General features: G+C 38.6%; 1 protein-coding gene across 2 annotated transcripts in view; it reads right to left on the bottom strand.

Annotated features, from left to right (window-relative positions):
• Positions 1 to 307: 307 nt before the first annotated feature.
• The window catches only part of LOC126336315 (alpha-ketoglutarate-dependent dioxygenase alkB homolog 7, mitochondrial), a 31,029-nt gene continuing 14,224 nt past the window's right edge, over positions 308 to 17,112 (bottom strand). The window contains exons 3-4 of one of the 2 annotated variants that reach the window (XM_049999876.1): positions 13,631 to 13,755; positions 308 to 2,035 (exon numbers count right to left, since the gene is read on the bottom strand). In XM_049999876.1, coding sequence (XP_049855833.1) covers positions 1,903 to 2,035; positions 13,631 to 13,755 — 258 coding nt within the window. In that variant the 3' untranslated portion in view covers positions 308 to 1,902. Of the gene's footprint in view, positions 2,036 to 13,630; positions 13,756 to 17,112 lie in introns of those variants that run through there. The other variant, XR_007564945.1, reaches the window with a different exon arrangement.

Below are 17,112 nucleotides of genomic sequence, written 5' to 3'. Positions count from 1 at the left end.
TAAGGATTATTTGCAAAAGAATTTTTCCTTTACAGATCATCTGGGGATGCATCGTCTGGAGACGCGACACTGGATGTGACTTTTTATAAGTGTTCTACAGCCAGTGCAGATTATTTACTTCAATATGTGGAAATTTGGCTGCAATTTCCCACAAAAATAACTGCAAAGACTTGCACTTTGAAATTATTTTAGGAAGTGACTTGTTTTAATACTGTTTTCAGACAGTTCACATCTTTTAATAAAGTTGAAGAGAAGCCTAATGAAGACAGTTGGTAGAAAATGTTTTTATAGAGAATAAAAATACCAATTTCACATGCTATGCATCATGTTTATTATGTTATATACTCGATTTATACTAAAATAAAAACGGTGAGATCAAAACACATGTGAAATTACTGCAAGAAGACAACATATCACCTGTTAACTGTATCACTGCATTCATTTTCAGAGTGCTTAATCAAACATGGGAGGAAAAAAATAATAACAATTCTCTGAGAATTCCAGGTGTGAGGAGCTCTTTTAAATTAATGGCAAAGGCAGGGAAGGGGGTGCAGCATACCACAATATATAATGACACTTTCCTTTCCTCAGCTGAGCTATGTGTCAGCCATAAGTAGTAGTTTAACTGCAGTTTTTAAACAATTGTAATTTATATGGAGTAATATTCATAAAATTAACACACTGAGGTATTAAGTATTTAAAATTTTGTGATTTATAAAACCCAGTTTCAATGCTAGGTTATTAAATTCCTGAAATTCCCTTAGATTTTCCCGATTTTTATCACAGCACCACACGACTTTCACTTTTAGTAATTTTTGTCAATATTTAAAAATATCCTGTAGACGGAGTTACAAACAATGGCAGTCGAGTTTAGGCTTCTTCTGCATGCCTACATTACATAATCTCCGACAGCCAATGAGTATTCTGCGCTCGGCTCTGAATGCTGTAGCTAATGTCAGCATTAAGCTTTATTGTAGTGAGTTGTTTAGTGAATTTCTGTTCCATTTACTGCAAGCTGTCATTGCTGATGTTGGTGGTAATTGATACATTCCACATAAGGAAGCAAGAGACTTAATTTGCAGGATGCATGCTTTCTTCAAGTGGAAGGCACACACATGAGTGTATCACAACTGTCGCTTGGAACCATCAACAACCCAATCCTCACCTGTGCCTTGACATGCACCAACCACAATCGTTCGTGGACTGCACTATACCACTATGTTTAGAATTATAATACTATTTATTCAACTTATGTGAAATGCTACAAGCTGATGTCATTTTTCTTGAATATTTCACTTTACGTTTTTCAGTATCAGGTATGCTTCTGTAGTGAAGCAAGGCTTGTCTGTCCTCAGCATCAATTATCGGTTGCATATTTAACAGACAATTCTGTCACATCTTCAAGCATTATAACATATTTCAATAATTCAAAATGGCTGCATTTAAATTGAAAAAGGCTTCTCTCTTTGACCAATATAGTGTCTATGTCTATAGACACATTTCCACATCAGAACAACAAAATACAAGTGTGTCTAAACATGGATTTCAATAGCAGCCTGGTAATTTGATCAATAACAACCATTTTCCAAAAATGTGTTAAGAGTAAACAGTAGTAGCAAAGAGTTTGTAACTTCTAGGAGCATAGGAGCTTACAATACATAGTTAAAGAAGGGACGGAAATCAGGATTCAATGTCCCTTAGCTGTCAAGGTAATTAACATAAATAAAAATAACCTCAGAATGGGGAAGGAAATATGCCTTGTTTTGTTTAAGGAACCATCCCATCATTTGCCTAAATGATATAGGAAGACCACGGAAAGTCTAAATCAGGATGGCTGTGAGGGGATTTGAGCCCCACTTTCTGAGATACTATGTAAACTTAGTTTCTTCTTCTTCTTTTGTGTCACTTTTTTGTGGGCTTTGGCTCATTTCTGCAGATTACCGACAATCTCCTCCCACGTGCAATTTCTTGATTTCTGAACTTCGAATTCTTTTTGCCCAAAACTTCATGAGTAAAGTCATATCTTGCAATATCCCTGCAAAAAATGAAAAATATTTATTTAACTGTACCATGATGCACTAGGTAACACATCACAGCAATTTATTAGTTTCAGTGCACTCATTAACACTTCAAAATATCTTGTTACCAATTATTACCACTTCACGGAATTGTTCAAAAAATGAATAAAGAGAAAAAGAAAAGATGAAAGTAACAATTCAGCAGTGTATAAAACCAATGACTGCTGATACACACAGATTGAACATATTAATTAGTACTTTTTGTAGGTAACGATTTATAGCTGTCACGAAAAGCCTTTTGAGTCACCAACCTGTACATAAACACTTTATTCTCAACCAGTGTCAGTTTTAGCAACAATCATCACAGAGAATAAAATGAAGAATCAGAAAAACATAATTTAAAGGAACAGAAAAACACATGTCAAACAATGGAACCTCTAGGTTGGAATATCAACAATGTTAGAAAAAGGACAGATTTCTGCTCACCATGAAGCGGACCTGTTGAGTTGTAGACAGGCACAATGAAAAGACTGTTACACACTACAGCTATCGGCTGAAGCCGCCTTCAGCAAAGAAAACTCACATGTACATTCACACAAGCAAGCACACCTCACATGCATGACCACTACAGCCAGCAGTTATGATGAAATTGGGGCTGTCACATGAATAGTAATCTGGAGTGGGTTGGAGAAGGGAGATGTGCAAGGCTACAGACTGCCAGGCAGTTTTGGGAGGTTGCGTATGGGGGGAAAAAACAGGGAGTAGAAAAGGAAAGCAGCAGAAAAGGAGAGGAGCAGTGAAGGGGAAAGGACGGGCAGGTACACTGGCAGAGAGTGGCACACAGAGAGTTAAGGAATGTGAAAACGGAGAAGGTGATAGGACACGGGGGCAGAAACTGTTGGTGAAGGCTGTGGGTACAGTAGGTTACCGTAGGTTGAGGCTGGGATAATTTCAGGCATCGAGAATGTGTTGTAAGGATGATTCCCACCTGCACAGTTCAGAAAATCTGACACTCAGCATCTAGGCTGTAGTCATGAGGGTGTGTGAGTTGCCTGTATGTGTGTGTGTTTTATGTCCATTTCCAACAAAGGCCTAATTGACTGATAGGTCACTTTCTGGCAGTCTTTCTGTAGTGACTCTGCGATTCAGCGTGTATGCTATATGGTGAGTAGCAACTATCCTTTTCATAATATTGTTACATTCCAACCTGTTTTTTCCATTGTTTGATTTTTATGTATTGTGTGAGTTTGTGTTTATTTTCACATATCTGTGCATATTTGAAAATGTTTTTGTGTGCCTGTACCTACTTTCATGTTTCTTTTACTATTATCCACCTCACCTCACACCCACTCAACTCCTTCATTTGCCCATTTTCTGTATCATTTACTGTTTCCCTAATGCCATATCTGCAACAATTTTCCCCTACTCCATCTTTCTGCGTCAGTTCAGAAAAGTATACCTTTCACTGGCTAAAACCCACTTCTAAATCCTGTTCCTTAAATGCTGACTAAACCAAGGAAACTCCCCAACAGCCTAACATAAAACTCCTTTCTCTGGATCCCACCATTTCAACCACCTCTTCAGATTCTGCCAGTACCTATCCCTCACAAACCTGGTATTGCAAAAACACATTTCCATGGTACAGGCCTCCCAGAATCACGTCTGCTCCCCCAGCAAGATACTGCTACTGTGCAATCCCTATTAATACATCACATCTCTGAAATTGAATCCCTTGCTCTCTAGCACCTACAAGAGCAATCCAGACACCACCTCCACAGGTTATACAACCTGCTGAAATCCTACAGTCACTTTGGGACACCATCATCCAACCCCTTTCTTACCCATAGTGTTCCTCCTTGTCAAGTCCTCATAGCACCCAGAACTTTCCTAGCAGACCTTTTCAACCTGCCACATTTCCAAAACTCCTTATTGGCACTCTAGAGCCTAAACAATCCCAAAACATCGTTGTTAATCTTTCCAACGAAATCCTCAACCTCACAGAAGTTCCAACCTATCCAAAGGCCTCACCTTTAGATCTACAACAGAGTTTAACCAACTTGGACCTACACTCCTCCCGATCCCTGCAATGGAAACACTTCTTTGCCACTAACCCTTCCAACCAAACCCAACCATATCCCCCCCCCCCCCCAAATCCCACTGACCACCCCCTGGTCACCTTCTGGGAATTCCTTACCTCTATCTTGGCTGCACCATCCTTCCGCAAGACCCTTCATAAGAACACCAACCATTTAACAATGGAAACAACAGCCCTACAAAATCTCAAAACAGATCCTGTCCTAATCATCCTCCTTGCGGACAATGGCTCTACCGCTGTCATGATGAATTGCAGTGACTACCTGGCGGAAGGCCCCTGCCAATCGTCTGACTCATCCACCTACAATCTGCCAGACTGATCCCAGTTATATGGCCAGTGCACTATTGTTTAACTTTCGATATGCCTCATTAATGGTTTGCAGGCAAACATCCATATACTGCTACAACAGTTTACTGTTGCATATCTATGTGCAGTAAAAACATAACCACAAAGGTCACAGTTCTTGAAGTATAGAAAGGTACGTATGGAGCAGACACTGTCTTAACACACGGCCCAATTGTGTAACCCTTATTTCACAGGTGCATTGTTGTTGTTCTAACCAATACAGGTTCCTCGTCTGATGTCAGCTAAAGTTCCCGCCAAACAGTTGCCCATTGTGAGACCCTCGTGTTGTTTATAAATGGCACCCTGGAATGTGAAGTAATTCTGAGAAGTGACTAATTCCAATAAGTCAACAAGTTCGCAAATCTTGCCCATAGTCAATTTTTTATACTTGGTTAAATTATTAATTAACTTTAGCTGACAACTTCATAAACACATTAGACACACGTTTTTTGCTAATTATGAACATACAATCAAGAAAATTCACTACTATAATCATTAGGTTGATGACACTTTATTACTTCTTGAGGGATCTGTTACCGACATAGATATAATGCACGACCAACTTAATAGCTTGCATCCAAATATAAAATTTATGAAAGAAATAGAAGTTAACAAAAGTATACATTTCCTGGACCTCCAAATTTCAAATATTAACAGCCAGCATAAATTTAGAATTTTCCGTAAGCCAACCACCACAGATTGCATAATAAGTAGTGATTCTTGCCACCAAGCCTGCCATAAGCGAGCCTATTTTAACTCTACGATACATAGGTTAAGTAATCTTCCGCTAGACGATGATGAAATAAACAAGGAGCTAGATATCTTGCAGGAAGTAGCAATTAACAATGGTTTCAGAGCAGAAATGGTCACTGAACTATTTGAATGGAAAGCTAGAAAAGGCAGGGCAGGTATAACCAATAAAATCACACTTCAAAGAGATGATGTTAACTATAAAAACAAAGTTTGCCAAATTACCATATTTAGTAGTAGTATCAGATAAAATTGCACAGGTGTTTAAGAAAACCAACATAGGGATCAGCTTTCACACAGACAATACATTAATTTAAAAAAAAAACAAGCATGGAACAGGTAGAACAAACCAATTTGCAAGATCAGGGGTTTACAGAATAGAATGTGGCTCAGGCACAAAATGTTATACTGGACAAACTGGGCAGGCTTTTAACGACAGGTTTAAAGAACACATCAGGCAGACAGAGAGCAATACCTCTACCTTCAGCAAATACTTAATTGAGAGTAAACATGTGGTCAACAACATAGATTCATCCCTTAAAAAACTGAATCATGAATAGTCTAGAAGAAATAGACATTTACAACTGAATTAAAAATCATCGTAGTGACCTACTTAATGATCAAACTGATTTAAAAAATAAAAGATTTTTAGATAATTTTATGTACAAATGGCAGATTGTAAAATGGCTTACAGGAGCAATACCTTTGACATTTGATGGGAGTTTACCACCCTGACATTTTGTATAGACAAGCGTGTAAACGATGCTTTAAAAATAAATAAATAAATACGTGGATACTCAAAATTATATTAGTAACTGAAGTGTCGTATCCGCTACCACTTGCAATATATCTATTCTCTTATTTTCTGTATTTTAGGATCGCCAATTTTTATGTGATGTATCTGACCAGTTTTGTCTTAAATAATAAGTAACAAATTTTATCAGTAATCCTGGTGTATATTACTGTAAAGAAAAGTTTACAGACTATAACGAGGGACAAAAAGAATGTATTTTATTTTCATATTTTGTATTGTATTTTATTTTTGTATATTTTATAAATGAAATTTCATTCATACATTTGAGCTTCTGAAATATGAGATCGGAAACGTAGTAGTATGAAATTTTCATATAAATTTGAAATCATCATATTCTTCCATAATTTGTGTGATGTCACCATTTCTTCTCCTTCCTCTTCTACCAAACAATTTTGTCATCACTAATTCTGTAACTATTCCTGCCAATGTTGAAATTTATTCTGCTGTTAACTTCACTCCCTTCTCCCACAATCACCAGTTTAGTTATCCCGAGTTTATTCTCCGGTTGGGTGTTATTACGTGTTCGTACAACGTGTTTTCTGCGCTACTCCCAGAACAGAACTTAGGTGGCTGCTACTAGGGACTGAACAACTGGCCCTTACTAGTGTTACTGTCTGGCCAAGAATTTTGTGTCAAAATTTCATTTTCTTGGATACACCGAGAAGATATCCAAACTTTCTTAACCGTTATTCCTGTTAGTCGTTCATTCCCAGTCTAGTAGTCTGAATCTATGGATTTCACTGGTAATTATAACAACACTGATCATTCGCAAACCCAATAAACCACATAAACAGACAGCAATTGGCATTCACCAGTTTGGCTTTATTCCGCTCAGCTCATATAGCCCCTTCTGCTTCTGTCTGCAGTGTTTCAAAATCATATGAATAATTGATAGACCAATTTCCAATGGAGATTAGGCATTTTGTTATACAATGTTTTTTACCTCAAGAATATGAATTTGGACACCCCCCCCACTTCCTGAAATTGCCACACAGGGCAGATTCCCCGGTTTGCCCCCAGTGAATCTGGTACCTTCTGCATGTCAGTAAAATTTTTCCGGGTAGCATCTTGCTGCTACTGCTTATACAGCTAACAGCCACAGTTCTGTAGACAGAAGCGGGAGAAGGCACTACACATGGACAACTGAACTGTGCATCCAAATGAGCTTGCTAACAGCTACTCAAATCAATCTAATGTAAACAATTGTGACGTCACGCTCATTGGAGGCAATTTGTTGTTATGAAGCATTGCATAGTCTTCCCAAAGGCTTTGACACATCAGATGCTTGTATGAGCACTGTGTTTTGCTGTTTTATATGGCGCATTTCCTTTGCAATTTAAGTTTTATTCTCATTTTTTCCCCTCGTTCATGTTTTATTGCAGTAATATTATTCTGCAGTAGCGAGATACAGTAATATCCTTTGTTAGAGCATTGCTTCTTACCAGTCAAAATTACAAAAATTTATCTGAAAACTAAATTTTAAAAAATACCCAGAATTCTAAAAAATTCCCAGGATTTCCCCGGTTTTCTCCCGGATGAAAAAATTCCCAGGTTTTTACTGGAGCTCCCAGGTTGTCCCAGGTTGTATCTGTGGGTCGGAGGTATAGGGTACTATGTCACACTTACTCAATTTTACAAGAGAGCAGTTTGAAGGTGTTTTATTGTGTTCTCCCTTAAATATCTTGCCTATTAATAGCATAATCATAACAAACTTTGGTCAGTTTACATTTTGAACATTAAGTATCATGTTGCTTCACATGTAATAGCCTTTTTTTTTCATTTTGTACCAGTTTTGCAGATATATAATGGACATGGTGTTGCATTTTGTGGCATAGTGCTCTTGGCGTTTAATGAATAACATTACTCAATCACATTAATTTCACTGTAAGAATATATTACATGAACAGAACATTACTCAAATTGTGGGACAACTTGCTGTATGAACATAAATGTCACATTTGGTCCTAAATCACATCTATGTCTTCTTCTGGAAAGTCTGTTATGTTTGTATTATGTGTATGTTCTAGGTTCTTATAAAATGCATGACAAACTGAAGGCATATGTGGCAACAGTTCCCTTAAACCATTATATTTCTGCAGCAAAATAGGTCTTGAGACATCTGAGAGTTGGTTCACATTTGCTGAAATGTAAGTGCATATTTGCGTAACCTAATAAAGTCGGCCTGTCTGTTGTCACCAGCAAAAGATGTTTTGAAGTACAGAATTCCCCTATTTTCCTGTTTCACTTGTAATTGCGCACGCTTTGATTACAAAAATGGTCATTTCTCTATATCCACTTTCCTCTGCACAAGGGGAGCCCTTTCAGAGTCTTTTGTGGCATAGAGTGAATTAAACTTTTGAAATCTTGAAGTTCCATATTATGAACAATGTACTTGCTGGAAGTGTGTTTTACCAATTGTTGATTCAATTTCTTCCATTTCCTCTCTATCAATACATGAACATTGTCGGCCTCCATATGGGTATGGCCTTTTAGTAGATATTTCTGAGTTATGGTCTTAATTTGTGGATAATTATGCAGTAACCAGAAAAAAACACATTATAATATTCACATTCTTATTTTGTCCACAGCAGTTGTCTGCCCAAAGTACGATTTCTTCCACATCACTGTCGGGGCATGACACTATCTGCCCACTTCAAAATTGCTGATGCAATGTCATTTCTGCCTCGCCCTCCTTTTGACTCACCCACACCACACAGTGAACTGAGGAATCTGTGGCATCATACAAGGTAAAATTTATGACTCAAAGCTTTCTTTTATAGAGACTAATACTATTTGACATGAGTGGAGATGGCAAACATTTCTGAAGGTCTCGAGTTAACACTGAGTGTTGGTGTTCCTCTTGCCTTGTTAGTGTCATTACTTTTTAGAAGGTACCTGTTTTTTGATTAACTCAGATGAGAAGTATGCTCAGCTTCAACGGATTCTTTTTCTTCTGGAGTCACATTACTTTTCAGCTTTGCCTGAAACATGTCACAGGTGTCATTTTCAGGTGGTTTGAATAACAAATTGAACTGTTTATTAAAGATGTCTGTGTAAAGCCATTTTTTTAACGCTTATCTCTGGGTAGTGACTTTCACAATGTGGGAAAGAAGCAATATGTCTTTTGATCAGGCGTTTTTCTGCTTGGAGTATGCCTACCCCTTTGATCTTTTCTTACTACTCCACCTGGCTCCATGTTTTTTTTTTTTTTTTTTAATGTGTACAACAACTGTATTTGAGAAAGTGTGTTCAAAAACATAATCTTGCACACCTTAACTCATCCACCATTTTTTCGTGCCCTAGAGTATATCCACTCCTGCTCAGGTGAGTCCTTCATTATGTGTAGTGACTCTCTGAGCGGTTTACGAGCTATCGACCAGTGTTTCCCTTGTTCTTGTCTGGTGATGGCTATCCAGGAGTCTCTGCATACTCTTGAACGTTGCGGCTGCTCTGTGGTATTTGTGTGGACCCCAGGCCATGTTGGGATACCCGGCAATGAAAATGTTGACCGCCTGGTGAAAGAGGCCACCAGTAAGCCATCTCTGGACATTGGCCTTCCAGAGACTGATTTGCGAGCGATCTTACGCCGCAAAGTTTTTGAACTTTGGGATGCTGAATGGCGCTATCTGCCCACACTCAATAAACTCCGTGCTATCAAGGAGATGACGACTGTGTGGCGGTCATCCATGCGGGTCTCTCACAAGGAGTCTGTTGTCCTCTGCCGGCTGCGCATTGGGCACACTCAGCTGACGCACGGCCACTTATTGCGCCGTGAGGACCCCCCCTCTATGTCGCTGCAGATCTGTTTTGTCTGTGGTCTACATTTTGTTGGAGTGTCCCCATTTAGCTGTGCTCAGGCAGACGTTCGCGCTGCCTGACATGCTCCCTGCTCTTTTAACTGATGACTCTGCTATGGCAGGCTTGGTTTTACATTTTATTCGGACAGGGGGCTTTTATCATTTGCTCTAAGTGTTTATCTTTATTTAGTGTTGAGTCTGGCTTTTGGCCTATGGTTTGAGACTGAGTTTCTAATATGTTTCTCGGTGGTTGGCTTTTCCTTCTTTAGTCTCTATGGTCGGCCAACCACTGTCACACTCTGTGTGATTTTAATTCGTTTTGTCTGATCTCTGTCTGCGTCTTTCTTGTCCTGTGTCGTCTGTTGTCATCTCCGTTCTTCGTTTTTATTCTGTGTGAGTGTTTCCCGTTCTGGAACAAGGGACCAATGACCGTAGCAGTCTGGTCCCTTTAATCCCACAACCAACCAACCAATCATCCACCATTTACAGTAAAATAATAGCTTAGAGTGTTTTCTTCACACTTATTCGAGGTTAAGTTTCTTATTTTTGAACGAGTTGTACTACGTTGCTCAACGCATGTGCCAACAATTTGCCTTTTTATATCTGCCTTTTCATGCCAGTATGATTGAAAAATCTTTTGTTTTTCAGTTTCAGGCAATTTTTCTGAGCATTTCATCCTACACAGCACGGAGGTTGCAGTACTTTAGCGGAAACAGTCTTATCTTTATTACTGACATATTCCTTCCCACCAACAACTTTGCATTTACGGACATACATTTCCATTCGTCAGGATGAACTACACCCTTTCCACCATGCTGTGGAATATTAGTTGATTAATATCCTTCCCACACGTTCATGTGTTTCAAAAACTGCACAACTTTTTACCGCACTTTCACTGTCACTGCTTAAGTATAAATCTTCCTCTAATATATTCGGTATTTGTTGTTCATTTTCAAAAGTTTGAACATTACTGTTGTTTTTTAACCTATTCTTTGATTGATTCCGTGTACTGTTATTGTCATCTGAATCAGAACTTGTCCCACTTGAAGGTTCACAGGTTTTGTCACAATCAGAGTCTCATCCTGTTCGCCATTACTCGAATGCTCCCCTACATCTTCTTCACTGCCAATAGTATGATAGTTAGTTGGTTAGTATTTGATTCTGAAACAAGACAGACCACTTAATGGTTCCTCATCTGGTGAAATATAAATGCCTCATAGGTTAGATTGTGTTTGCAACCATATCATTCATTAATATAATGACTGTAGGAAACATTATAGCTTACCTATTGAGGCAGCACTATTACTGCCTTTAAGTAATGTCATAATTTTGTACCCACGTGGGTTTGGATTCATAATTATTAACTTGTATGAAACACACACTAGAGATAACGCTTTCAAATCCCATTTCAAACACTGGAGTGACCTTAGTTCGCGCTAGTGCCACCAGTATGTGCAGAAGTATACAGCACTACGTCCAGTTGGTGGTGTATATCTCTAAGGTAAAGTGGACTTGGTGTTATTTCATTGCATCGTAACTCTGCCAATATTCCATGTAGGACATAGTGGTATACCTCTGAGTAGGAGACAAGAAAGTCATATGATTGTGCCAATAATTCCATTTTGCCCAAAAATGGGCATAGTGTCCTATACCTCCGACCCACAAACATACACCCTGTTTCAGCCAAAAGGTCTTCTTCTAAAATAGAAAACACACACGACCACCGTCTCTGGCTACTGGGCCAGACTCAATACTGCTTCAGTGGCCAGACAGTGCTCATGTGTATGGGAGTTCCACATCTCGCCCTTATGGACTGTGTCAGTCTATACTGTTTCATAATATTGTTGTTACCCTATTCTGAATTTTCCATAGTTTGATTTTACAAATATTATGTGTATTTCAAGGTGAAAGGATCTAATAAACATTTCTCTGTGAAATATAACAGATAATACTGACATTAAACAATTTAGGAGTAAAGGGGAGTAAAGGGGACAACTCACTGAATAACAGGAGTGTTGAGTCGTTGATACGCACACAAAAAATAATGAAAACTTGACTAGCTTTTAGAAGAAATCCTTTAAGGAGACAGACAGACAGACACACACAGACAGACAGACAGACAGACAGACAGACAGACAGACAGACAGACAGACAGACACACACACACACACACACACACACACACACACACACACACACACACACACACACACACTTTTACATTTTCCAAGTATTTACATTACTCGCAATAAAATCAATCATCTGCAGTTTTCGGGTAATAGTAGACATTAAGGTTAGTGCATAAGTTCGTAGTGTTTTTGTTTTTAGTGTTGGTATTCTTGTTGTTTTGGGTTTATTTATTGATTGTCATTTTTTATTTGTAGTTCACTGTTGCTATTTTAGTCTGCATATTGTCAATCGGAGTTAGTGAGTGGTGCTGTGGACACTGGAAACTGGTCTGCCAAGGGGAGAAATCGGAACATTTCCACCATACTCTTCTATATGAGTTTAGTAGAGGGGTGAGAATATCAGATGCAGCCAGAAACATTTGCACCCTGAATGGTGTTAATGTCATTGGACACAGCACAGCAAGAAAATGGTTTCCTCATTTCAAGAAGGATCATTCTGACATTAGTGACTCCACATTCAGGAAGATCTTTGGGGGTTTGTGAAGATCATTTAAAAGCATTAACCTCCACAATCATCCCTCATCCCTGTCAGTGTACAAGAGAACTGGTAATTGTGACAAAACGTGATCATTCCAACACTGAGACCTTTTGCATGCAATGAGGAAGTTCAAAAACCGGGTTTATGGATACCGCATGCTCTAAGCCAAAATCACAAAAATCAGCAGGTGGCCATAAGTGCATCTCTGTTTGCCTGTCATCAATTGGCTTGTGAACAACACTTTGACGACAAGAAATGACCTCTTCAAGGCAACATAAGGAAAAGAAAGGAATGATTGAGCCCAAACAAAGCAGTAATTCCCCGTGCAAATACCTCCACATATCCACAAGAGATAGTGTACATCTCGTATAATAGTGACGGTGTGGTGTATATTATGATTTGCTTCCCCGATGTGTAACCATCACTGCTGATATTTATGTCAACAACTGAGATGTCTTGCAGATGCAATCCAAACAAAGAGTAGGAATTATTGAATAATAAAGTATCAGTTATGTGTATTAGCTGTGTTTATCAAACTTATGAAAAAACGCTACAAACTTATAGACCAAACCAATATAACAGCACAACTGCGGTTCAACTAGAGGACTGGGATGGGGGTTGTGTTGTATGGGGTGGGTAGAGGGTGAAAGAGGTTGGACACAGAAGGAAGGGCTTGGGATAGATACGTAGCAATTAGGAGGAAGGCAGCAGGTGTACAGGATAGGAAGGCTGGAGAAGTGGTGGGGAGGGGGGGACCGTGAACAGGCTAGATGTGTGGCATACACGCACTGGAGCCAGTGGGGTGATGTTAAGACATGGTTTGGGAAGTGGAGACAGATCAGAGGAAGGGAAGCTTTTGGGTAGAGAGAGTAGGAACAATGAGTAAAACTACAGTGAGGCCAAGGGGATTGCAGGAGCACAGGATGTGTTGAAAGGATAGCTGCAGGTAGTAGACCTTGCTGCTAAAGGCACAATTTCAGAAACTTTATTATAACAAAGCTGTTCACCACATTCTGACTGTCTTGCTTAAAAATACTTACAGTCTCGTACCAGACAAACAAGAAAATACAAATGTGAAATGAATAAGGAAATAGTAGAGTCAGCAACCACTTCTAGAAAAAGCAAGATAATAGTAAACACTCACTTCATAATATAAAGTGATCTCCTCCTCAATAAGACATCAACAATAGCCGACTTATCTTCTGTGTGAACTAGCCTCATAACACAGTCTGACAGCAAGCTCAACCCTGCAATTGTGTTCCCACAGAACTGAAAAATCAAAGAACATAGTATAGACAATGCAGGACATAAAATTGTTCATAAATAACATCACAAGAATGTTTGCAAAAATTGATAATATGAACAGAAATTCAAAACAACTGTTAGTTCTTCAGACAATAACAAATCAGTCAACAGATCAGCAGTCTGCCATTAACTACCACCTCTGATGTCAGTTGAAAACATGAGCTAAGCCCGAGCATCTTAAATGTTTCAAAATTACAAACTGAATACTGAAATAAGTCTGTGTAAACATCAATTGCAACACACACATCTAAATATGTAATATTATAACTTTTATATACTGACGGGGTTTACTTGTCACGTGTAGAATTGTCCTCATGATGTGCATTTTCAGCTCCTCACAGCATAATGAACAGTCCATTAATTTTCGAACATGCAGCCATGCAAATTCCAACCTTTCCACTGATATTTCAACAGCACATCATCTGCTTATCATAGGAGTGGATGGACTAAAGTTACACAGCTGAAATATAAATGGAAAAGTTTGTGTTTGCACAGATGCATGCTCAAATTTTAAAGGATTATTCTTATGATAGTAAATACTTTTAAAATAATTTTGCAGTTCTGGATAATGACACCTTGTAAAAATAGGGATCACAAATAAAAAAAATAAAAGATTTATGAATGTCCCCTGGCACAATATGGATAGCTTTCAGCATACAACCAGACTGCTACTGTGACAGCTTGGCTACACTGCCATAAACAAAAATACACTCCAGTTCTTTTAATTTTTTTTAATATACATGTTTTGACACTTGAATAGCTTCACGACCAAGTTGTACGACTGCTACTTCATCAGAACTTAGGCCGATGGGCTGCGAGAGGGCAAGTAAGCACATGAGCTTCATTTGAGTTACGTGTTTGCTTGGATTTGGCACAGTAGCGCAAACGTTTCTGAAAGCTCTTCTCTGGATTGTGCGACAACAGGAGTTTTCAGGACTGTTCTTTTGTTACTATTCGACCGAGTCCCACGAACATCATGACACTGCATTTCGCTTCAGTGTCTTCTTACAATGCCAAACAAAAAAACTAAAAACAATATATATCCATTTAAGAAGCTAATTCAGTGGTGTAATATAAAGATAAAAAATTACTTGCATACAGTAAAAATTCTGCCATGTTGCCCAAAAAATAAGTTACTGAGAACTACACCTCAATACAATTCATTCATCTGATGATAAGGTAATAAAAATTGTGTGTGGGCTTACAGAGCATATGTGATGCATCTCCTTCAAAACAGTCCCCTTCTGACCGAACACACCGATTCCAACGGTACTTCCACTTTTGGAAGCATTCCTGGATTTTTTTTCCTGAAGTGTGTTAAGGACGCTCTCCATATTTGCCTGTATGTCTTCAATTGAGTCAAATCACTTCCCTTTAGGAAACAGGTAGAAGCCTCCAGAGGCCAAATCAGGGGAATATGGCAGTTGTGGAAACACAGGAATTTTGAATTTGGTCAAAAATTCAACGAAGGAGAAGCCATGATGAGCTGAAGCATTGTCATGGTATAGCACCCAACTCCTGTCTTTCCACATTGCAGGCCTTTTCTTCACACCTTTTCACACAAACAATCAAGGACACATTTGTAGTATTATTGGTTAATTGTCTGTCCTCCAAAGGTAAATTCATGATGCACATTACTGGTAGAATTGAAGAAAAAAAAAATCACCAACATTGTCTTCACCTTCGACCAACTTTGCCCTGCTTTTTTCGGTTGTGGTGAACCTAGAGTCTTCCACTGCAAAGACTGCACTTTGGTTTCAGGATCATATCCACACACTCAATTCGTCACCTGTAATTACACTATTTAACAAATCTGGGTCATTTTTATTCTGATTAATCAGTCCTTGGCACACTTCAAGTTGGTATTGTTTCTGGTCACTTGACAACACTTTTGGAATGAACTTTGCGGACACTCGACACTTGTTCAGATCTCCAGTTAAAATAGACTGAACTGCATAGAAACTTAAATTAAGTCCATCAGCCATCTCCCTAATTGTAAGTCTATGATCAATGCGCACTAAGTCATGAACTTTCGGAAAATTTTCATTCTTTTTGGGGTGGAAGGACAGCTGGACAGTGGTTCATCTTCAAATGATTCGCGGCCATTTTTAAATCTGTTGAACCAGACAAAAACATATAACTGGCTGACACAATTATCTCCAAAAACTGTTTTTAATAGTTCATAAGATTTCGCGCTTTTAAAACAAAATTTCACACAAACTCGTTGCTCTGCTTTTATGTCCATTTTCACGCAGACAGAATCTGGCAACAAGCCCTAACAGACCCACATTCAAATAGCTGCCACAACAAACTGAATAAAGGAAACGCAATTTCCTGTCAGAGGGCGTTCGAGGAGAAGGCAATGACACACTCCCCACCCTCAATGTACCTGCCCGACAAACCAGTAAACAGTAGTGGATCCATTCTTAAAATTTTCCAATCAAACCTCGTATGATGGATTTCATAACACACATTAAGCAATTTGCAGATATGGCACTCCTACTTGCTACATAGTTCACAGTGAGTACAAAGGCTTTCATGGAAACAGAGACTCAAAAATGTGTGCAGATTATTATATCTAAGAAAGTCCACGATGACTTACTGTAAGGTGTCTACAAAGGCTGTAGGCATAGATTAAAGGATATCATACTGTGAATACTTTATTCTGCAATTATAATCTTGACATTACACCATTCCGAAGAATCTACCTACAATAAATATAATTGGGAGACAAAAACAGCACAACCTACACAACTAGGGAATGTGCTAACACACATGCACTTAAAAATATTTGATGCCACATCATGGCACAAGTGAAAGTTTTAAATAATGGTACTCTTTTACAGTTATGTTATACTTCATAGCCTGTTAACAAACCATAGGTACATATTTTATACACAATGTCACAGTTTCAAACTGCGTGTTGGCAAGAAGGATGTCGCAGCAGAATAACTCCAATGGAGGTAACAGCTATGACTGTTAGTAAAAATAACATTCAAATTTCCTCAACTTTTAGTGATCAATGTTGTTTCCTACTGCATGTGACATTTTTATTTTATAGCTGTGAAGAATAATTGATCAGGTCAGACAAAAATGGACAAGAGAAATCTGATCAGAAATTGAGACGCAAGTACAAAAAGATGCATCAAGCAACCAAGGAGATAGTGTTTCAGGGAAAGAAGAACAAACCTGATGTGGAGACAAAAAGGAAAGATGAAACTACATTCAAACAACCCACATGAAGTTCAGGATAGGTGAAAACAGTATATTGAAAGTCTTCATGAAGCTGGTCAAAGACCTGATCTGCAAATTGAGAAGGAA

The sequence above is a fragment of the Schistocerca gregaria genome, chromosome 2 (assembly GCF_023897955.1).
Source record: "Schistocerca gregaria isolate iqSchGreg1 chromosome 2, iqSchGreg1.2, whole genome shotgun sequence".
Lineage (NCBI taxonomy): Eukaryota > Metazoa > Arthropoda > Insecta > Orthoptera > Acrididae > Schistocerca > Schistocerca gregaria.
This window is presented reverse-complemented; position numbering and strand designations above follow the sequence as displayed.